This window comes from Rhamphochromis longiceps, linkage group LG23 (assembly GCF_057381845.1).
Source record: "Rhamphochromis longiceps isolate RC_006_pf linkage group LG23, R_longiceps_female_GT1.1, whole genome shotgun sequence".
NCBI lineage: Eukaryota > Metazoa > Chordata > Actinopteri > Cichliformes > Cichlidae > Rhamphochromis > Rhamphochromis longiceps.
Genome location: NC_140578.1, coordinates 19,755,418 through 19,779,307, shown reverse-complemented (window position 1 = coordinate 19,779,307; position 23,890 = coordinate 19,755,418). Strand labels below are relative to the sequence as shown.

Below are 23,890 nucleotides of genomic sequence, written 5' to 3'. Positions count from 1 at the left end.
ACCTAAGGAAACTTCTGCTTGGAGAGCAGATAAGATGTTGTTTTGTTCACAAAAGAAAAATGACACAGACAAACCACAAAGAGATCCAGAACATACAAACATTTATTGCAAGATACAAACCTGAGGTTTGCAGAATACTGAAATGCAGGTAGTGCCAGAGTTTCTAAGAGGGGTTTAAGACAAACATACACTGAGCAGTTGGGGATACAGGATAGATTTACTTAAATATGCTGAAGCTTCTTCCTTATGTGGCAGCACGAAGGAGGAAAACCAGTAAAGTTGACACCCACACTTTTTAGGTAGAAGGACTGACAATACAAAACAGTTAATTAAAATACTTTATCAACAAACATTAATTAAAAGGACAAGATTCACTGCCACCCTAGTTAAAATGGAACTCAGTAAAATAATTTAACAAAATGGTGGAGACTAACCACTTCGGGAGGCAACCTAAAGGAAGGAGTGCCCAAAGGTGCCACCAATTACTCACCCGTGTAGTCTCTCTGCAATCCTCACTTCTTCTTCTTCTTCGTGTTTAACGGCGGTTGGCAACCAACGTAAAGGAGCATTACCGCCTCCTACTGTTCCGGAGTATGGGTCTGCAATCCTCACTGCCACTGTCACTGCAATTTAAATGGTGCGTTATACCCATTTCCCGGTGTGTACACTCACATGCAGTGGCGGTCCTAGCCTGTTTGGCGCCCTGGGCGAACACTCCCTCTGGCGCCCCCCCCCATAAAACATATTAAGGATTGTACATTAACATAAAACTGTTGTCGAAATTCACCAGAGAAACACACACACATGAATTTAGGGAGAGTATGCATTGTATGCAAACGGCTACCAAACAGCCATCATAATTCGTCATACAATGAGAACAGGACAAAGCAACAATTTACCATTTCTTCTTGGAGCAACTGTAATCCACATTATTTCCTTAGGGATTAATAAAGTATTCTGACTCTGATAATTTCACGATACATGACCTGTCATTATCCAATGACACATCTGCTTACCTGTATCTTTTGCTCGTTTCTCTTCCTCTTCTTTTCTATTTTTTCTAAACTGAGCACCTGATGGCTTTGAACTTTTCTTGTCCATCTTACATTGGTTTTCATTTTGCACTCCAGTATGAACACAAATCCCCCAACTCGAGGATCGCCACAACATAACCTAATAGACCTACACCTTAGTTCACAGATTCACTTTGTCTAAGGTGTATTTCTGGGATTTCACACAACCCAGGATTCAAATCATGAATACATAATGGGCTTGGATTTACAACATTATGAACCCCTTTCCACGGGTTGTGTGTGAGACTTTAAATCATCAAACAGTAAATTATAAATTTTAAATTGTTATTGATCCCTTTGCCCCAAGTCCTAAAGTGTATATTTGTTTTCTTACTCTTCTTATTCTTATATTTATTGTTTGTTTACTTGCACTGCTGTAACTGGAGCCTCGTCCTCTCGTCTCTCTATATTCTGTACTGTGTGTAGCGGAGATGACAATAAAGTTTACTTTGACTTCAGCAGCAATAGGCGCACCGAGGGCTCTCGTGCTCACTTTTCGCGTATAGAATTTCTATAAAACATCGGTGCAGATTATGTCTGTATCATAATGTCTGGTGTTTTCGTGTTTGTTGTTTTGTTTTATTTTGCGAGTTGGTTATTAGATGCTGCTCCAGCCACCAGTGAATCCCCCGCCGCCCTGCCCTCTCCTCCCTGTGCACACCTCGCAAACGAAGGGCGCCCTTACTCCCAGCAAATGGGTGATAGAAAACCGATCGGTGCCTGTACCATTCCCAATATGTGCTGGCATGATGTCGGGGCAGCATGAGTACGAGCAATTTTTTTTTTTTTGCCGATGCCCGTGATGCCGCCCCCCACCACAATGCCGCCCCGGGCAACCGCCCGTGTCGCCCGTATCAAAAACTGCTACTGCTCACATGCATCAGAGGGAATTCCACCACATATCCCTAGCCTCCACAACAAGCAGCCATGCCTCCACTAAAGCTAAATCAAAAAATAAAAACAGAACAAAAAACAACAACTATATATTGTGACATATAAAACACAAAACAACTCAGTAAACGAGATATAAAAGAAACAAGAACGAATTCAAACACCCTAAAATGCAACTCCTTTAAAAGCATGATTAAAATATAACAAACAATTAACGCTAAAACAGCATAAAACAAGGAACCAGCCAATGCCAGTAGTAAATGACAGCAAAGCTACAACAAGACAGCAGTAGTGTTTAGGCCACCCTTTAATGGTTATACAGATTAAGCAGTTGCCAGGAGAAATGAATCCAGTCTGCAATACTTAACAACAACCTGTAATCTTTGCCACCTTGAACAGGAATGAGTGCAAGTTGCCAGAGCTCAAGAGTAGATGACAGCTGTTCCTTATAACCAACCTCTGATTAACAGCTAAGGGAAGGGTGAATGTTCATGCTAGTGTTTTCAGTGGCAGAAGTGCAGTTTTGGGTCTCTTTGAAGAACGAAACATTGTTATAAGGTCTGCGATAATGTTTTACACTGAGGAGAGACACTACTCTCTACAGACTGACCCAGTGGACAAATTAAGCATAACAAATAAGAAAACTACAGTAGTTATAGCAGTTGCTTGAAGGTCACGGGACATTAATATTAACATGCATTTAATAAAATCAGCACGGTTGATCATCCATATCACTGATATAATAAAACAGAAACTGATGCAACAACGCAAGTTCATTTAAGTCATTAATTATGAATAAAATCTGGATAAACCCCGGCTGGTCTCTACACTTTTGTTCACTGAAAAATGATGTGTGAATGTCTCTGAAGAGTTTGTAAATTCATCTTCTGGGTTTGTGTAGCTCAGTGATTCCTCCCTGATATCACAGTGTGTCTCATGTACAGCAAACTAACTGCGAACAGCAAACTAAAGCATCTCAGGTGAGTTAAGTTTAGAGAAACACAGCATACTTCACTATAAAGCTGTGAGTGGAGGAGGAGGACAGAAAAACAACATGTGGATGCTGGAATAATTGTAGCTTTCATCGTTAAAGGACTAAGGAGACAAAGTTTACAAGGAAAGTGACAGACACGTACAGACTGCATTATCTGTTCAACAGTTTCTGTTTGCCTGGAAAATCTCTGATTCTACAGATTTACACAAACACAATGAAGAAACAGGCCTGAACGCAAACCCAGCATAAAGAGGTTCAGTGAATGTGGTGTTGAAGGTGTGGAGGTGGATCAGAGTGTCAGAGGAGACTCTGTAGAAGGACAGAGTGCCAGCAGGACAGTCCACATACACTCCTACTCTGTTAGAGACAGAGGAGGAGGATGAAGAAAAACATGTCTTTTGGTTATTGTGCCAGACAAAATAACGATTTTCAGAGCAGCTCAGACTCCAGGACTGATCATTTCCACCAAACAAACAACTAATATTGTCTCCTTTCCTTCTGATTCCTCCGTAACTCACTGAAATGTCAACCCTGCCTCTCCACTCGACCTCCCAGTAGCAGCGACCAGTCAGACCATCTCTGCACAGCAGCTGAGGACGGTCATCAAATCTGTCTGGATGATCAGGATATGACTGAACCTCTTCCACATGTGTCACCGTCCTGTTGTTGTCAGACAGTTTGAGGTTTGTGTGTACTGTGTTTGTGTCGATTGTGAGTTGACAGGAATCTAATGGAGAGAACAAACACAATCCAGCTGCAGTTATTGATCCATCATCTGTTCATTGATTGACACTTTGATGGTGAGTCCTGACATCAGAGATGTGAATGAGTGATGTGACAGTTTGAAGATGGTTGAATGTGTGCTGCTTTATTTTCATGAATCACATTAAAAACACACTTACACTTCCTCAGACCTGGTCTCAACCATTGGACTCCAGCAGGCTCCACCCTGAGAGAAGGAGGGGGGTCAGACCAGCACAGTCTCTTTCAGCATAAATAATATGTAAACCAATATGTTGTGTGTGTTAAATAATTTACTAATGGGAAATCATGAAACAGTAAGTTAGGCACAGAATTAATGTCCCAGGTGTTCTTCTGAGAAATCCCCTGCATGTAAAACTGGTCCTATATGTGTGATTGTTCATATAAAGTTCATATTCTGGCTTAAAGAAAAGGAGAAAAAACTACCAGCACTTAGTGAAGGACAAAGAAAAAATTTCCACTCCTTTTTCCTCTATCAACATTGTACATGGCTGCAGCCAGTCACTCCATACCTGAGAGTCTCCAGAGTCAGCTGCTTCAGGAGATTCACTCCTGTCTCTCCAGGATGATTGTAGCTCAGGTCCAGCACTCTCAGATGAGTAGTGTTGGCGGTTACAGCTGATGTAAGGGAATCACAGCCTTTCTCTGTAACCAGACAGCCTGACAGACTGTGAGACACACAAAACACCACAAGTGGGGAAGAATTTATAAAAACTGGGACTTGGTCCACATTTTAATTAATGACTCAAACATAAATAACTAAAAAAAAAATTAACAAGAGAGGAGACAGTATGGTTCCCTCAGATTTTGGCAGTGGAAATAGAATTTTGATACTTGGAAAAACACTGATTTCGTGAGTTTTAGACACGAATATAGTTAATGCAACCTCTATATTCAGTTTACAGTGTTGGGAAGGTTACTTTTAAAATATATTCCAATACAGATTACAGAATACATGCCCCAAAATGTATTTTGTAACGTATTCCGTTACATTACTCAATGACAGTAATGTATTCTGAATAATTTGGATTACTTAATATATTATCATGCTTTATCATGCTGCAGGTAAGGCTGCACTTTTTGCAGTGATCTCATATGGAAAACTATTCTGCACGTATATAAAACAGGTCCGCGGCTCCAAACCGTAGTAAAGGGACCTCTGGCTAATACGTCGGGTTCCGTGTCGGGCTCGTAGCTGAAAACTAGCTTTACTTTGTTGTCTGGGTCAACGTTGCTAGTGAGACAGACAGAGGCGTTGAAAGGCTGCTCCAACGGAACTTATTGCTTCGGAGGAAAACACGAACACAGTGTACAGTCGAGTCTTAATAGCTTAATTACAACTGGGCTCGGTATGGCAGTCCATTCTCCCTGCAGCATGGACTGCACTGCCCATAGGGCTACATTCTTTAGGGCTATGCCTGTAACACTCTGCCTATTGCCTTCACATTAAATAATCTTTTGAGTAATCATTTTTAAAAATATTTCTTCACGTCATTATGCGGGCCACAAGTATGGGTGACATACTGCGAGATTGAGACACAGGCATTAGAGCCTCTTAATGCATGTTTTGTTTGCGTTTCCACCGGCATGGAATTACCAGAAATAGAGAGGGCATAGCCTAACATATGAAACAGGAAAATACCGCCATGTAATCCATTTATTTCAGTAACTGTATTCTGAATACCACCTTTTTAAACGTTAACTGTAATGGAATACAGTTACTCATATTTTGTATTTTAAATACGTAACGCCGGTACTCCCCAATACTGACAGTTTAGAACCAAACTTTTCAGTAAGTGATGGAAGGATATGTTTAATATTTATTTTTCCAGTCAAATGGAAAGCTTGAACAGATAGACACGCAAATGGAATTTAGCCCTATAATAAATGTTGACTCACATTCTTACTTGCTGATTAACAGATCTCAAATATGTGATCATTTGTATTTAAAACCCTTTCAAATGTTCATAAGGACTGGTTTTCATTAGTAAGTCTAAGCTACATTTTCTGTTTCTGAAGTGTCACTAACAATGCCCATGCACAGCTAAATAGTATTATTGTGTACTGGATACTAATTGCAGCATATGGTCTTCAGGGTACCCGTTCACTTTTGCAAGCACATCATAGAACACATAAACACCGATGGTTGAGTAAAGTGAATATGAAATCCAAACAATTAAAACAATGTAATTTTGAGTTCATGAGTTTAACAGTGTGATGAACCCTGACCTTAGAGCTTCCAGTTTGCAGTGTGGACTCTGCAGTCCAGCTGACAGGAGTGTCACTCCTGAATCCTGCAGGTCGTTGTTACTCAAATCCAGGTCTCTCACACTGGAGAACTGGAAGCTAAGAACTGAGGACAGACTTTCACAGCTTCTTTCTGAGAGGTTACAGCCGTTCATCCTGAAAAGATATTGTACAAAATTTTTGATGGAGACGAGTCTGCTTACAGAGCAGAGGTGAGAGCCCTGACATCATAGTATTGTACAACAACCTGCTGCTCAATGTATGCAAGTCCTCGGAGCTCATTGTGGACTACAGGAAAGTGCAGGGTGGAGGACACATACCCATTTTCATTGAGGGGAGAGTGTCAGATGCTTCAGGTTCCTGGGCATCAGCATCATTGAAGATCTGATCTGGTCATCACGTGGATGTGATCACAAAAGCAGCAAAAGTGTGCTGAGGAGGTTTGGCATGGACCCTTGAAAACTCCCCAACTTTTATGGATGCACCATCGAGAGTATTCTGTCTGGCTCTATCATGATTTGGTATGGCAGTTGTAATGGCTCTGGACCACAAAGCTCTATGGCTCTATTATTGTACGATCTACTGTACAATATAAAGCGCCTTGAGGCGACCGTTGTTGTGATTTGGCGCTATATAAATGAAATTGAAAAGATGAAAAAAGAAAAGTATGAAAGGTGATCAGATCAGATCATATCACTGGGTCTGAACTGCCAGCCATCCAGGACCTGTTCAGATAGGGTTGTAAGAAGAAGGTCCACCGGATCCTCCCTGATTCCAGCCACCCCACCCATACACTCTTTATGGTCCTGCCATCAGGTATGAAGTATATAAGCATCTACAACCACACCAATAGATTCAGGTACAGTTTCTACCTGAACTTCAGAAATATAGGACAGTTTATTTTGCACAATCATTGTACACACTGTAACAGCAGTCTGGCAAGGAAGTAGCGGCTAGCAGGTCCAGCAGGCATGTGGTGTGGAGGTTAGCCGAAGCCAGTCAGTTAAATCAAACAAGAGACCTTTATTCGTTGTCAGCAACATAAGTTGCTGCTGCATAAATACCTGTGCTTCTTGTCTTTAATTACTTTGTCACTGATCTGTACTTGTTGTAACTTAAAGAGATTTATGAATCGGAAACTTTAGACAAATATCTAAAAAACATATAAACCAAACTGTGAGTTGCTCTGACCTGAGAGTTTCAAGTGTGCAGTGTTGACTCTTCAATCCAACTGATAACAGCTGTACTCCTGAATGTTGTAGGTCATTGTTGCCTAGTTCCAGCTGTTTCAGTCTAGAGGACTGAGAGCTGAGAACTGTAGACAGAGCTTCACAGCTTCTTTCTGAAAGGAAACACTCACTCAATCTGAAAAGACATAAAGATGAAGGCAAGTTTTTTCCCCCCCATCACTGAACCAGAGCAATGTATTCAAATAATGTTAACTTGACAATAACTTACAGAGCTTTCTTGGAGGCTTTGACCACTGGCAGCAGTCTCAGTAGAGCCTCTTCTGAAACACAGTACTTCTTCAGATCAAACACATCCAGATCTTCTTCTGCTGACAGCAAGATGAAGACCAGAGCTGACCACTGAGCAGGAGACAGTTTATCTGTGAAGAGACGTCCTGATCTCAAGTACTGTTGGATCTCTTTTACTAGAGAACGATCATTCAGTTCATTCAGACAATGGAGCAGGTTGATGTTTTTCTCTGCAGATAGATTCTCATTGATCTTCTTCTTGATGTACTGGACGGTTTCCTGATTGGTCTGTGAGCTACTTCCTGTTTGGTTTAACAGACCTCGTAGGAGACTCTGATTGGTCTCCAGTGACAGACCAAGAAGGAAACGAAGGAACAAGTCCAGGTGTCCATTTGGACTTTGTAAGGCCTTGTCCACAGCACTCTGGTAAAGGTGTGTACCTGTTTGTTGTTCTTCTAGCAGATTGACTCCAGAGTTAATGAAAGTCAGATGGACATGAAGAGCAGCCAGAAACTCTTGAATGCTAAGATGGACAAAGCAGAACACCCTGTCCTGGTACAGTCCTCTCTCCTCTATAAAGATCTGTGTGAACACTCCTGAGTACACTGAGGCTGCTGTGATATCGATGCCACACTCTGTCAGGTCTGATTCATAGAAGATCAGGTTTCCCTTCTGCAGCTGCTCAAAAGCCAGTTTTCCCAGAGACTCAATAATCTTTGTATTTTCCACACTCCAGTGTGGATCTGTCTCAACTCCATCATCATACTTGACCTTCTTCACTTTGGCCTGAACCACCAGAAAGTGGATGTACATCTCAGTCAGGGTCTCAGGCAGTTCCCCTTCCTCTCTGGTTTTCAGCATATCCTCCAGAACTGTAGCAGTGATCCAGCAGAAGACTGGGATGTGGCACATGATGTGGAGGCTCCGTGATGTCTTGATGTGGGAGATGATCCTGCAGGCCTGTTCCTCATCTCTGAATCTCTTCCTAAAGTACTCGTCCTTCTGTGATCTAGTGAAACCTCTGACCTCTGTCACCATATCTACATATTTAGGAGGGATCTGACTGGCTGCTGCAGGTCGTGTGGTTATCCAGAGGTGAGCAGAGGGAAGTAGTTTACCCCTGATAAGGTTTATTAACAGCACATCCACTGAGGTGGACTTTCTAGGATCAGTTAGGACTTTAGTTCTGCGGAAGTCCAGAGGAAGTCGACACTCATCCAGACCATCAAAGATGAACAAAACTTTAAACTCTTCAAAGCTGGAGATTCCTGCTTCTTTGGTTTCAGTAAAGAAGTGATGAACAAGTTCCACCAGGCTGAACTTTTCCTTTTTCAGAACATTCAGCTCTCTGAAACTGAATGGAAATATAAACTGAATGTCCTCATTGGCTTTGTCTTCAGCCCAGTCCAGAATTAACTTTTGTGTTAGGACAGTTTTCCCAATGCCAGCCACTCCCTTTATCAGCACTGTTCTAATTGGTTCATCTCTTCCAAGTGAGGCTTTAAAGATGTCTTCTTGTCTGATTGTTGTTTCTGGTCTGTCTGCTTTCCTGGATGTTGTTTCAATCTGTCTGATCTCATGTTCATCATTGACCTCTGCAGTCCCTCCCTCCGTGATGTAGAGCTCTGTGTAGATCTGATTCAGAAGGGTTGGGTTTCCTGCTTTAGCGATCCCCTCAAACACACACTGGAACTTCTTCTTCAGGGTAGATTTAAGAACGTGGCAAACAACACCATGTGTTCCTAAATGAAAACAAAACCAATGAAAGAAATAAAGAAATTCATTAATAAAAATATTATATATATATATATATATATATATATATATATATATATATATATATATATATATATATATATATATGTGTACACTCAACAAAAATATAAACGCAACACCTTTGTTACTGCTCCCATTCCCCATGGGATGGACGTAGAGACCTAAAATTCATTCCAGATACACAATATAACCATCCCTCCCAAACAGTGGTCACAAATCAGTCCAAATGTGTGGTAGTGGGCACATCTGCTATATTGAGATAATCCATCCCACCTCACAGGTGTGCCACATCAGGATGCTGATCTGACATCATGAGTAGTGCACAGGTGTACCTCAGACTGCCCACAACAAAAGGCCACCCTGGAATGTGCAGTTTTTTGCGCTATTGGGGGTCTGGGGACCCAGAACCGGTCAGTATCTGGTGTGACCACCATTTGCCTCATGCAGTGCAACACATCGTCGCATGGAGTCTATCAGATTGTCAATTGTGGCCTGTGGAATGTTGGTCCACTCCACTTCAATGGCTGTGCGAGGTTGTTGGATATTCGTGGGAACTGGTACACGCTGTCGTATACGCCGGTCAAGCACATCCCGAACATGCTCAATGGGTGACATGTCCGGTGAGTATGCTGGCCATGCAAGAACTGGGACATTCTCAGCTGCCATCTGCCCTGAACAATGTGAACCATGATTCATCCGTGAAGCGCACACCTCTCCAACGTGCCAGACGCCATCGAATGTGAGCATTTGCCCACACAAGTCTGTTACGGCGACGAGCTGGAGTCAGGTCAAGACCCAGATGAGGACGACGGGCATGCAGTTGAGCGTCCCTGAGATGGTTTCTGACAGTTTGTGCAGAAATTGTTTGGTTGTGCAAACCAATCGTTCCAGCAGCTGTCTGGGTGGCTGGTCTCAGACGATCTTGGAGGTGAACCTGCTGGATGTGGAGGTCCTGGGCTGGTGTGGTTACACGAGGTCTGCGGTTGTGAGGCCGGTTGGATGTGCTGCCATATTCTCTGAAACGCCTGTGGAGACGGCTTATGGTTGAGAAATGAACATTCAATGCACGGGCGACAGATCTGGTTGACATTCCTGCTGTCAGCATGCCAATTGCACGCTCCCTCATTGCTTGTGGCATCTGTGGCATTTTGCTGTGAGACAAAACTGCACATTCCAGGGTGGCCTTTTGTTGTGGGCAGTCTGAGGTACACCTGTGCACTATTCATGATGTCAGATCAGCATCCTGATGTGGCACACCTGTGAGGTGGGATGGATTATCTCAATATAGCAGATGTGCCCACTACCACACATTTGGACTGATTTGTGACCACTGTTTGGGAGGGATGGTTATATTGTGTATCTGGAATGAATTTTAGGTCTCTACGTCCATCCCATGGAGAATGGGAGCAGTAACAAAGGTGTTGCGTTTATATTTTTGTTGAGTGTATATATATATATATATATATATATATATATATATATATATATATATATATATATATATATGTATATATACAGTGGGGCAAAAAAGTATTTAGTCAGCCACCGATTGTGCAAGTTCCCCCACCTAAAATGATGACAGAGGTCAGTAATTTGCACCAGAGGTACACTTCAACTGTGAGAGACAGAATGTTAAAAAAAAATCCATGAATCCACATGGTAGGATTTGTAAAGAATTTATTCGTAAATCAGGGTGGAAAATAAGTATTTGGTCACCTCAAACAAGGAAAATCTCTGGCTCTCACAGACCTGTAACGTCTTCTGTAAGAAGCTTTTCTGTCCCCCACTCGTTACCTGTATGAATGGCACCTGTTTGAACTCATCATCTGTATAAAAGACACCTGTCCACAGCCTCAAACAGTCAGACTCCAAACTCCGCCATGGCCAAGACCAAAGAGCTTTCGAAGGACACCAGGAAAAGTATTGTAGACCTGCACCAGACAGGGAAGAGTGAATCTACAATAGGCAAGCAGCTTGGTGTGAAAAAATCAACTGTGGGCGCAATCATCAGAAAATGGAAGACATACAAGACCACTGATAATCTCCCTCGATCTGGGGCTCCACGCAAGATCTCATCCCGTGGGGTCAAAATGATCATGAGAACGGTGAGCAAAGATCCCAGAACCACACGGGGGCACCTGGTGAATGACCTGCAGAGAGCTGGGACCAAAGTAACAAAGGTCACCATCAGTAACACACTACAACGGCAGGGAATCAAATCCCGCAGTGCCAGACGTGTTCCGCTGCTGAAGCCAGTGCATGTCCAGGCCCGTCTGAAGTTTGCCAGAGAGCACATGGATGATACAGCAGAGGATTGGGAGAATGTCATGTGGTCAGATGAAACCAAAGTAGAACTTTTTGGTATAAACTCAACTCGTCGTGTTTGGAGGAAGACGAATACTGAGTTGCATCCCAAGAACACCATACCTACTGTGAAGCATGGGGGTGGAAACATCATGCTATGGGGCTGTTTTTCTGCCAAGGGGACAGGACGACTGATCCGTGTTAAGGACAGAATGAATGGGGCCATGTATCGTGAGATTTTGAGCCAAAACCTCCTTCCATCAGTGAGAACTTTGAAGATGAAACGAGGCTGGGTCTTCCAACATGACAATGATCCAAAACACACCGCCCGGGAAACAAAGGAGTGGCTCCGTAAGAAGCATTTGAAAGTCCTGGAGTGGCCTAGCCAGTCTCCAGACCTCAACCCCATAGAAAATCTGTGGCGGGAGTTGAAAGTCCGTGTTGCTCGGCGACAGCCCCAAAACATCACTGCTCTCGAGAAGATCTGCATGTAGGAATGGGCCAAAATACCAGCTACTGTGTGTGCAAACCTGGTAAAGACCTATAGTAAACGTTTGACCTCTGTTATTGCCAACAAAGGTTATGTTACAAAGTATTGAGTTGTATTTTTGTTATTGACCAAATACTTATTTTTCACCCTGATTTACGAATAAATTCTTTACAAATCCTACCATGTGGATTCATGGATTTTTTTTTTCACATTCTGTCTCTCACAGTTGAAGTGTACCTCTGGTGCAAATTACTGACCTCTGTCATCATTTTAGGTTGGGGAACTTGCAAAATCGGTGGCTGACTAAATACTTTTTTGCCCCACTGTATATATATATATATATATAGTTCACTCGCAGTGTGGTTGCTTCAATAAAATGAAGATATTGGTAAATGTCCCATTTAACCAGTGGTTTAAATTCTACGAGAAATCCTCTTACTACTCTGCAGACGGTCAGCCAGCTCCTCCTGGTCCATTTTCCTCAGGAAGTCCAGTATGATTTTCAGAAAAGCCTCTTTGCTGCTCCTCCTCTTCTCTTCATCCCTACCTTCCAACACCTCCTCATCCTCCTTTTGCCTCTTCAAGCATTCGCAATAATCCGGACTGAGAACCTTCTGGATCTTCTTCAACTCATTCTTCACAAAAGTGATGACGTTACCCTCCAGCTCCTAGAATAGAATATTGTTTGAATGACCAAATCAAACTGAAGTAATGCAGTGTCTGTGTTGGAACTGACTGACAATCTGCTAGTTTACAAACTGTAGCATGGAGATGACAGTGAGAAGAATGGGTGTGTTTGTTCATCTGTACAGCACTTTGGTCCATTGTAGTTGTTTTATACCTTTTTAGTCTATTCTATGTGATAGTTCATGCTGACAATGTGATGACGTATATTCCAGCGTAGGAATTGCACTGGACAGGTGATCAGATTGGCAAAGATTGGCGAATCATTTATGTGGATTATAGCGTGTGTGGGTTTATTTTTTTATTACATGCGCATTTTACATGATTTCTGCAAAACCCCTAATGGAAAGATACCATGGCCTGGGACATGTTAAATGCATGCTTTATAAATAAAAATGGCACAGTATTGTTTGGTATGTACAGTGGGGCAAAAAAGTATTTAGTCAGCCACCGATTGTGCAAGTTCCCCCACTTAAAATGATGACAGAGGTCAGTAATTTGCACCAGAGGTACACTTCAACTGTGAGAGACAGAATGTGAAAAAAAATCCATGAATCCACATGGTAGGATTTGTAAAGAATTTATTCGTAAATTAGGGTGGAAAATAAGTATTTGGTCACCTCAAACAAGGAAAATCTCTGGCTCTCACAGACCTGTAACGTCTTCTGTAAGAAGCTTTTCTGTCCCCCACTCGTTACCTGTATGAATGGCACCTGTTTGAACTCATCATCTGTATAAAAGACACCTGTCCACAGCCTCAAACAGTCAGACTCCAAACTCCGCCATGGCCAAGACCAAAGAGCTTTCGAAGGACACCAGGAAAAGTATTGTAGACCTGCACCAGACTGGGAAGAGTGAATCTACAATAGGCAAGCAGCTTGGTGTGAAAAAATCAACTGTGGGAGCAATCATCAGAAAATGGAAGACATACAAGACCACTGATAATCTCCCTCGATCTGGGGCTCCACGCAAGATCTCATCCCGTGGGGTCAAAATGATCATGAGAACGGTGAGCAAAGATCCCAGAACCACACGGGGGCACCTGGTGAATGACCTGCAGAGAGCTGGGACCAAAGTAACAAAGGTCACCATCAGTAACACACTACAACGGCAGGGAATCAAATCCCGCAGTGCCAGACGTGTTCCGCTGCTGAAGCCAGTGCATGTCCAGGCCCGTCTGAAGTTTGCCAGAGAGCACATGGATGATACAGCAGAGGATTGGGAGAATGTCATGTGGTCAGATGAAACCAAAGTAGAACTTTTTGGTATAAACTCAACTCGTCGTGTTTGGAGGAAGAAGAATACTGAGTTGCATCCCAAGAACACCATACCTACTGTGAAGCATGGGGGTGGAAACATCATGCTATGGGGCTGTTTTTCTGCCAAGGGGACAGAACGACTGATCCGTGTTAAGGACAGAATGAATGGGGCCATGTATCGTGAGATTTTGAGCCAAAACCTCCTTCCATCAGTGAGAACTTTGAAGATGAAACGAGGCTGGGTCTTCCAACATGACAATGATCCAAAACACACCGCCCGGGCAACAAAGGAGTGGCTCCGTAAGAAGCATTTGAAAGTCCTGGAGTGGCCTAGCCAGTCTCCAGACCTCAACCCCATAGAAAATCTGTGGCGGGAGTTGAAAGTCCATGTTGCTCGGCGACAGCCCCAAAACATCACTGCTCTCGAGAAGATCTGCATGGAGGAATGGGCCAAAATACCAGCTACTGTGTGTGCAAACCTGGTAAAGACCTATAGTAAACGTTTGACCTCTGTTATTGCCAACAAAGGTTATGTTACAAAGTTACAAGTTGTATTTTTGTTATTGACCAAATACTTATTTTCCACCCTATTTTACGAATAAATTCTTTACAAATCCTACCATGTGGATTCATGGATTTTTTTTTCACATTCTGTCTCTCACAGTTGAAGTGTACCTCTGGTGCAAATTACTGACCTCTGTCATCATTTTAAGTGGGGGAACTTGCACAATCGGTGGCTGACTAAATACTTTTTTGCCCCACTGTATATAAAAGTAGTTGGTTCACATGTACAGACCATAAATATGGTGTCCATATGCATTTGATGCTGCTGCACAGACTGACCACTTTGAGACTCAGAGGTCCCCTTGTCCACTCTGTGGAGGAATCATAAAAAAATTGTTCAGATTATTTCTGTCCACATAGGTCTATAAAGTGATGTTTGTATTTGAACAGAGATTCAATTCAGATACATGAAACTAACACTAACAAGCCTCAAAGAAGTGAAGCAACATTAAAGAAGACTGGGCCATAACTCATCCACTCTGATGTAAGTAACTGATAAAGTCATACAGAAGAGATTGACTTTGACTCATTGCTGCTAAAGATGTTTCTATAAACTACTGATTTGCACAGGAGTGCAAATAGTCATGTGAAAAACTTTCTTTTTCATTTTCTTATGACACGTTACAGTCCTGTAGATAAAATTCACTCTGTGATGTGGAGAAAACTCCATCCTTCAGAGAAGGGTTATACATGTTACTCATCTCTACACTCAGTCTTCTTTATGGTAGACTGTTTAAGTACACAACAGACATAAATGGGAAGACTGCAAGATAGAGACAAGTGAGAAGCGATAATAACCTGTCTGATCACAGTATAATTTGCCTTCATTTTTATCAAAATGGGAGGACTGTAAATACTCTGTGGAAAAGAAATGTAGGTATGTTCAACAATCAGAGATTCAGAGAAATTAAAAAGGAGAACAAATGATTCATAGCAGAAAACATAGAGAGTACAATAGTTCCACCATTTTGTGACGCAGAGTTAAAACTGTTATGAGAGGGAAGTTAATTTTAAGGGAAGCTTTTGAAAATGAAAAGGAAGCAAACACAGAAAAATGGATGATTTGAATGGATGGATTTTTGTACAGAAGCAAACAAAGAATTGGAAACAATTTTACAGCAAAGAGCTATTTTATCAAACTGAAGCTAATATGGTCTATATAAAGACGAGTGAAGGGAAAGAACTTTGGGCTATAAGGAATAACTAGAAGTAAGAAAAATGGAGGTTGGCTGCATTTCTTGCTGAGATACATCTTTGAATGCTGAACATAAAAAGGACTTCTGGAAATATGAGTGCTCTATACCAGTGTTAGGCTGGGATTGCAACAGTATGTGTGCTATTTTTATGTAAACGATTTAAATGATTTCCAATATGTTGCTGTTTCTAGACTTTTAATGGAACAACACAAAACATCTCCCTTGGCTTCTGGCATGTTGCATCTCATTTTTATGTTTAAATCACCGTGTATCTATTATAAAATGATCAATCCATACTGGCAAAAAAACCCAAAATAAATAAAAATACCTGTTATTTCTCGATATAGACAGATTGACATGAGCTCCTGACTTACAGGTACAGTTTTAAAAATCAAATTAATGCTGGTAACATCATGTAGCAACATCCAGGACTGCCTCCCCCACACTGTCTTTCATTTTTCAATGCAACAATCCAAAATCATCCATAAACCTCTATAAAGATGAACTTCCCTGCTTCTCATGTGGTGTCATGCTCACCAAGCTTTTTAGCATCTTCCAGTCATCGACTGCTGGACCAATTGAAGTCTTATAGCCACTTTACTTCAGAAACACCTCCTACAGCATTTATTCTTTAAACTCTGACTGCTGTGTTTGTCAAGGGTGAAAACAACAGACACTGTTGCAACAAATCAGATCACCTCTTTACAGCAGAAGGCCGTGCTTTAAACGTTTCTCCAATGCCCTTGGACTGGTTGCTTTTTAAGGACACGCAGCTGAGTTCAGGTTCAGGAAAGTCTTTTCTCTGAGGGATCCTGACAGAAAAAGAAATAGAACAACTTTAGAAGTAACTGATATCAACCTACTTGGATTTAGAGTAGGGCTGAACGATTATGGAAAATAATCTAATTGCGATTTTTTGCCCAAATATTGCGATTGCGATGCGATATGCGATTATTTTTTAAGGTCTTTGTCTTCTGTATTATTAAACAGGGACAAGCAATACATCATATAGTATGGCCAATACTATATTACATTAATTTTAAACTGTTCTTTCCTGGAAGACAGACCTCTGTTATGATGACATGAGGTGATGCATGAATTGATGACTGACATTTTTATTTAACTTCTTCAATCACAACAGTATATTTGAACACACACAATAGTTTATTTTTAGCTTACAAACATCTGAGCATAAAGTGCTGACAAGGAACCCTGGTGTAAACATTAAAATGAAAGTCAGTACAATGTGCAGATTGCAGAAATATACATAAAAAAACCAGTGGCTTTACCACACTCAGTTTTTCGACATCTGTGAACTACTAGACAGTCATTCAATTAAAAAATAATATTAAATAAATAAAACTAATAAATAAAAAATACACACATCTTACTGATCTCTGCAGTCAGTAACATTACACATAAAGTGCAAACATAATAGCAATTGTATAAACACACACACAAACACGCCTTTAAAGTTTAAAGGCGTGAAATTGGACGGTCTAGTTCTGATTAGCGTCACCGCTGTCTCGGTGGAGTTTAATAAACTCGGCCGTCTGCTTCTTGCTATCTAAAATATAACCAGACACTGGTGTAAATTCTCGACTGTCTCATACTTCTGTTTAATAAGTTTTCTGTTTGACGTTTAGTCAGCTGTGTGAAAACCAAGGAGGAACCCACCCGGGGGATTAATAAAGTTTTATTTTATCTAATCTAATAACTTTAATCTCAGCCAAACCGATTTACTCACGAACAAACAAAACACTGAAAAAAGCCCAACAATAACATTTTTAGGTTGTCTAAGTGACTTATATATTACGTTTAACCCGAGCAGCGAAACTCCGCGGTGATCTGAAAATGATGTGCCGGGAGTTGTGCCGTTCTCGGCCGCATCAGTAACCCTCGAGCTCCCGGCTAGCTGTCGAGCTGGTGGGTAGCAGACGCCTCTGAAAACGTCGAAGCACTTTTGCAAATATGGGATATCTTGATAAACCGAGCAGATATTTGATGTTTACACAACTACTTTCTCGCCTGAAAATATGTTAAAAGTTTATTTTGTGACCCAGAAAGATTAGTATGAGTAATTTTAAAACTTAGTAGCGGCCGCCATTGCTGGAAACTGGAGTTTGGCTGGGCCGCGCTATGAATTCTGGGATATGGTAGGCCACGAAGGACACACCCGACCCATCCTTCAAATTCGGGGAAAAGGAGGACGCATTTGTCGGCTACATTCGGAGGAGTCTACGAATTTGGACAGCCTTCGGCGCGTCGCTGTGACGTAATCGGTCTACAAATGCGGCCTCAGGAGGATGCAGCCCATGAATTTGGACATGTATAATCGCAGCCTTTGCGGTTAGAAAATTGCACTTAATCATGTCGCGATATTATCGCAAATGCGATATATCGTTCAGCCCTAATTTAGAGACATGCTGTCTTTGTTGTTGTTCTTTAATCCTATATAATTCAACCATGCTGTGTTGATGGAGGATATTATAAGACATTTTCATGTTGGTCACAGTATTCTACATTTGTCATTGTTATGTTGCAAACCAAGTTATGGTTTATAGTGATAGTTAATAGCTGCTGCCAACTTGATGTCAAGTGTCCAAGCTGAGATGGTAGACATCTTGTAGTTAGGTCTGTAAGCTTTTGTACATTGACAATTTTTTCATAATGTAGCTTCTATACACATTTAAAATAGATTTTACATCTAACAATAAAGATGTGATTGAAATGCAGACTTTCTGCTTTAAACTAAAAGGTTTAACTAAAGTATTGTGTTAACTGTTTAGGAATTAAAGACATTTTTCTATCTAGTTCCACATTTTTACTATAAATATAAGAATTGTTTTAATAAGTCTACAACACATGGAGATTATCTGCTGGAAGAGCGGAGTCCTACAGATACTCTTCCCTACATAAATGGCTCCCATCATGTCGATTCTTTACACTTAGTGGGGAAAAGAGCTTCAAACACAGTTACAGCTTTAGGTACAGAATACCTCTCTATCTCAGAAAGTTCCGCTTTAAAGGTTTCTCCAATGCCCTTTGACTGGTTGCTCTTCAAGGACACACAGCTGGGTTTAGGTTCAGGAAATCCTGGACTCTGAGTGATCCTGACAGCAACAAAAAAAAAAAATGAAGACATATTTGCAGCACTTTAACTACATTATCCCTGCGTTAATAACAACTGTTCTAAAAGTAATATAAGCTTACTTAGATTCAGAGGTGCACTGTCTTTTAACATCGTCATTTGTTGACATCTCACTTTTGGCAGACTCACAGCTGGATCCAGTTTCAGGTTTGCGTTTGATTCTGTGTTTTTTTCTGTGAATAATGATGGAGCAGTGATGTTAGTGCTGAGCTGTGATGTGGAGAAGAGTCATGGACAGTTAGAGATGGTCATCTCACCTCTGAGCTTTGGTCTGGCTCTCATGTTTCCCACACAGAGTGGTTTTAGAGGGAGGGACTCCCTCCTCTCTGTCCTCCATATTCCTGACATACGGAGTAGAAAGAGGACATTTAGAAATATTTACTGAAAAATCTCTTTGTCTGACTATTTGTTAATTACACTTAATTCTAAAATAATGGACAACACAGCACTGTGGATTGTTTTTCTTTGCAGATGTCTATCTAAAAATGCTGTAACTAATGTTAAAGAAATAATTCCACCATTATTTTCTTCAGTGCCATCTCTAAACACAATGCAGAGCAACTAATTGACGTCAATTATCTTGTTAATATTGTCAAAACCTCACTGTATATGACTCTTGATGCTCTTGTTCCTCTGACAAAGAAAGCGGCTAATTGGAGAGGTTTGACTCCCTGGTGTAACTCATAAAAGTTTACCTTGAAGCAGATAACTCATAAACTAGAGAGAAGGTGGTGTTCTGCTTGTTTAGCAGACCTTTGCCTGACCTGTCAGTGTGTGTTTCTTTATAATCTCCATCTTTGCTAATAGAGGATCACCATATTGTTTGGTGTTTCACTGTATAATTTTGGGGTCTTTTAAGTCACATCTACATCACTTCCTACCTTCACCTGCAGATGAAACACAAATCATTCATGTGCACATCAAAAGAAATCCTCCTTTCCGTCATGTTTGTTGTCCAAATATCAGCTGCTTCTTTTCTGCTTCATCTCAGCAGCTATTTTTATAGAGCTAGCTCACAAAATCAGTATCTCAATGTCAGGTTAAGGTGCTGACAACATTAGACAGAGAGCCCCAATGATCAAATAAGCAGCACTTGGTGGCTTCACTTTTAACATGAAGAAAGTTCCCTTACGGAGGAAGTTTGATAAGATAAGTTTTGAATTCTAGAATTAGTTTAGAAAATTGTTCATACATCTATTTTCTACTGCTTATCCAATTAAGTGTTATGATCTGGCAAAAGCCTATCCCAGCAGCTATAGTTTAAGAGGCACCTTAGAGTCACCAAGTAACCTAACATGCATGTTTTTGGACTGTGGGAGGAACATGAAACTTCACACAGAAAGTCTGGCAGGATCAAACCCTGGACCTTCTTATTGGGAGACAATGTCATGAACCAGCACAGCATCATGCTATCCTAATAAAATTGCATATATGTGGTTGATATTCTTGTTTGAATTTTATGTTTTTTTTAAATGCAAGTAATGCATGTAAACCCTAACATTATTTGCTGGAGGCACACGGATCTGTTAGAGATTATTAGTGATATGCACCAGTGAATGCAGCCTAATCCTGGTTCGGACAAACAGGAGGTGAAGTTGTGTTTATTGCCTCCAGCTGTTTGAGTTGATCAGATCCCTTCGGTATATCACAGTCCACTTTTCTTTAACAAAGAGACACAGAGTCAAAGCTTTGGGTATGATTACATGCAAATCTTTTTCATTTTAAATCAATAAACTAATAAAAATGATGTTGTCAGCAACACAGGCATGAGATTTAAGGTTTATTGACATTCTTTCTCTTGTCTGAAATGGCATTGCTTCACTATTTAAAGTGCCAGGTTCACCACTACGTTGTCCTCTTGCATTATGGTACGTTTGAATTTTGCAGTTCCTCTATTCTTGACATTATGGTACAAGCATACAAGCAGGAATCCATGTCATGGGCTGTATCCCAATTCAGGGTCTGCAGCCTTAAAGTAAGCAGCCTTAACGGTCCACAAGGGCGGCGTACTCAAAGATCGCTAAGGCCGGAAGTGCGAGGCTTGTGAAATCGGACGGTCTAGCCTCCGTCGCGCTGCCCAGGTTGCCTAGCAACCATGATATAAAAAGCTTTTCCTCCACAGCAGGAAAAAAAACAACAACAATGACTTTTGCTCCACGGGAGAAAAAGCTGCCCTTCAGTAATCAATAGTGGATCCACACTAACAACGATTCAGAGATCAGCTGCTGACCGTCAGCTTATCTTTGCTGAGCTGGTCACGCACGTACACAAACATTAAATGGCCAGCTTTCCCAGCCCCTGCTTCCCAGTTCCAGCTGGAGCCGCTCCATAGTTCCAACTAAACGGAGCGGCAAATTTGTGCTGTTTGTGGTGGAACTAACCTGTACACAGCTGATGTTAGCAAGGAAAACATTACAGAGTGCTTCACTTACCTTTCACGGAGCTTCCCACAGGAGACGATCACCTGCGCCACACAGTTCATGAAAGTGAAAGTAAAAAAAAGATGGGCGTAAACACCCAGCCCAACACATGACACAGACAATAAAAGATACAATGTGTTTTCGTGTGCGTTATTATTTAAGGTGGAACTTCAATTTAAATCCACAGACCAAAAATTCAAATACACAAAGATAACTTTTCATAAGTTAGTGGGTTAAAGGGTTAATCTATGAAAAATAAGAAGCAGTGCGAGAGCACAAACCTCCACCAGGCAGCTGTCTCTCTGGGCAGTATTTGCTTTTAAGGGTATTGTAATTTATTTTGTATATGTCAATTTTGTTTTCTTTGTTCTTTTTAAATGCCCTTTAAGAAATTTCAAAAGATTTATCAAAGGTTGACCAGACATTACACCGTTAATAAAATGTCAGAGGTCCAAAGTAATGTGGTATTTAGAATCCCCATTTATATATTATCCCTTATATTCCTATATGTTGTCCATAGGAACACTGGCGGCAAGAGACAGTTTTAAACGGCTCTATATGGCATTATTATCACTCTGACTTTCAGATCAATATATTGAACTTGAAAGCAAATGTGACGTGTTATAGTAAATATGTACTTTCTATAAATGAATACCACACTTGTATAAATCACTCAATGACAGAAAAACATCAAACAGAAGGCTGTTAAGATCTGGTCTGTATTCTGAACAGAGAATACAGACTCTATATTCAGACTCTAACGCAGTCTTTAATCTCAGTTATAAAAATCCAGAATGTGTTTCTGAGAAAGATTAGATTCACTAAAAGGCAACTGCTTCTCTTTTCAGGAAGTTCAAACAGTAACAAGTTTTTAATGTGAACATGTTTGTACCGCTAAATCAACACCCGCCCAGCATTTTCTAGATGGTTTTAACATGGCTAAAGAGTTTAAAAACTTTTTTTGGACTTCTCTTATGATACACTCACATAGAGAGAACAAGACCAAACGTGTGCAAAAATCTAAGGTGCTGGTGTGCTTGTGGTGGTCGCAAGCACAGATGTCAATCAACAGACTTTTTTCTTATTGTAATTAAGAGTTTGTCAGCATATTTGAGAGGTGGCATTAATCCAATAATGTAGTGTTTAATCTTTTATTAATCTCTATGTTATGTCATGTTCACAGAAACTAAATTTAAAGCATGAAAGTTGTGATCATGAACTTTACCCAAAGAGGGCAGTGTTAGCTCTCCTTCACCCAGGCAACTTGAAGAGTAACAGTTATACCTGAAGCCATCATATTAAACACACATGACTGGAATTTCCTGATATATTTATTTGTGAAGCGTAATGTGCATTATTTTTTATAAAAATGGGTCCATAAATTGTAATTAAACTTCGACCTCTGACCTCTGGCCTTATAAATATATCAGTTGATCAATTGATCATAGATCCCTGACTGTGTGCAGTTTTATTTGCTGACAACTGTTGAAGCACCATCAGAGACCGCCCTGTCCTGTCTTCCACTTGCATTGTTTGAGCTCCAAGGCTGAAAACAGATCTCTGATTGAGGAAAGAAGTCCTCCACCTCAAAGGAGTGCTCTGTGGCAGAGGTGCGATCTGGTGTCCTTTTGTTCTGGCCTGAGATCACAGACTAACTCCTGCCTGACTCAATGTGAAGCCACAGACTCTGGGTGTGTCAAACCACTGACACATGTGGTATAAGGTGTCCTTTAAAACAGTAAATCACAGGACTGTGTGTCAGGACAGAGCTGACTACTGGAGCTTTGATTCTGAGCCTAATTTTATTTTCAGAAGCTGGTGGTGAGATTCAGGTACCAACAGCCTCTTGTTCAGGTTTGTACATCAGTATCAGACATTTTTTCAGCTTCTCCATGCAGGTCATATATGAAGAAATCTGCAATTATATCATGAAGTTTTCATCATTCAGAGAATCCACAGAATGAAGTCGGTTTGGCTCCGGAGCCTCTGGTATATAATCTGCTGATGGCCGTTTAAGCTTCTGCGCTTCAGGTGAAGTTTTCATGGTGGTGACTGTCCTCTAGTGGTCACCATTAGTAACTACAGTAGGTGTGGCACACTGATGGTTAACAAGCGCTGAAAATATTACTTAGAAAATAACGACTATAGTTTAACCAGTGCACTAAACTAACTCTGTTTGAAGTAGTTCAAACCACATGAAACGCTAATAGCTATAGTGGACTTGGTTGTACTTGAACTTCAGTCGTTCGGCTGAGGTAGACTGGTGGGCGGGGCGATCTCCTGTATCAGGCCAGCCTCTGTTTATTTCCTGGTTAGTTAAACTGGCTTTTGTCATGTTTACGTGGATACTTATACTTTGGTAAGTGTTTGTTTGTGGTTTATTCTTTGCTTTTGTTTGCAAAGTTGCTCGTTTGTTTGTAAGAGCGGATTTGTAGAGTGTTTATTTTATGTGATTATCAGAGCCCAGCGTGCGGACTGGTTAAGTATGATGGAGAGATCTGTGAAAGCACGCGCGCTGATAGAAGTGTAGCTTTAACAAGGGAACCTTTTAAAATCGTATCTTGAGGCCAAACCATTAAACTTGTAAAGCGGTTTCTATCA

General features: G+C 41.0%; 1 protein-coding gene across 1 annotated transcript; it reads right to left on the bottom strand.

Moving 5' to 3' along the window:
- Positions 1-2,275: 2,275 nt before the first annotated feature.
- On the bottom strand, positions 2,276-21,351 carry LOC146641785 (uncharacterized). Its single transcript, XM_085399690.1, has 13 exons — positions 21,302-21,351; positions 19,127-19,210; positions 18,932-19,042; positions 18,718-18,831; positions 16,417-16,530; positions 14,755-14,833; positions 12,455-12,683; positions 7,426-9,187; positions 7,159-7,332; positions 5,950-6,123; positions 4,233-4,388; positions 3,861-3,907; positions 2,276-3,685 (listed from the first exon to the last, which is right to left on the bottom strand). The coding sequence occupies exons 1-13, from the start codon at positions 21,349-21,351 to the stop codon at positions 3,117-3,119; spliced, it is 3,663 nt and encodes a 1,220-aa protein (XP_085255816.1). The 3' UTR covers positions 2,276-3,116.
- Positions 21,352-23,890: the final 2,539 nt, after the last annotated feature.

Bases quoted from the DNA above. Each gene is read 5' to 3' on its own strand.
- LOC146641785 (XM_085399690.1), bottom strand. From the start codon at position 21,351: ATGAACTGTGTGGCGCAGGTGATCGTCTCCTGTGGGAAGCTCCGTGAA. The intron at 18,832-18,931 runs GTAAGCTTATAT...TGTTGCTGTCAG, and splicing joins CAGTGCACCTCTGAATCTAA to GATCACTCAGAGTCCAGGAT. The intron at 14,834-16,416 runs GTGATCTGATTT...ATTCCTCCACAG, and splicing joins CGGCCTTCTGCTGTAAAGAG to AGTGGACAAGGGGACCTCTG.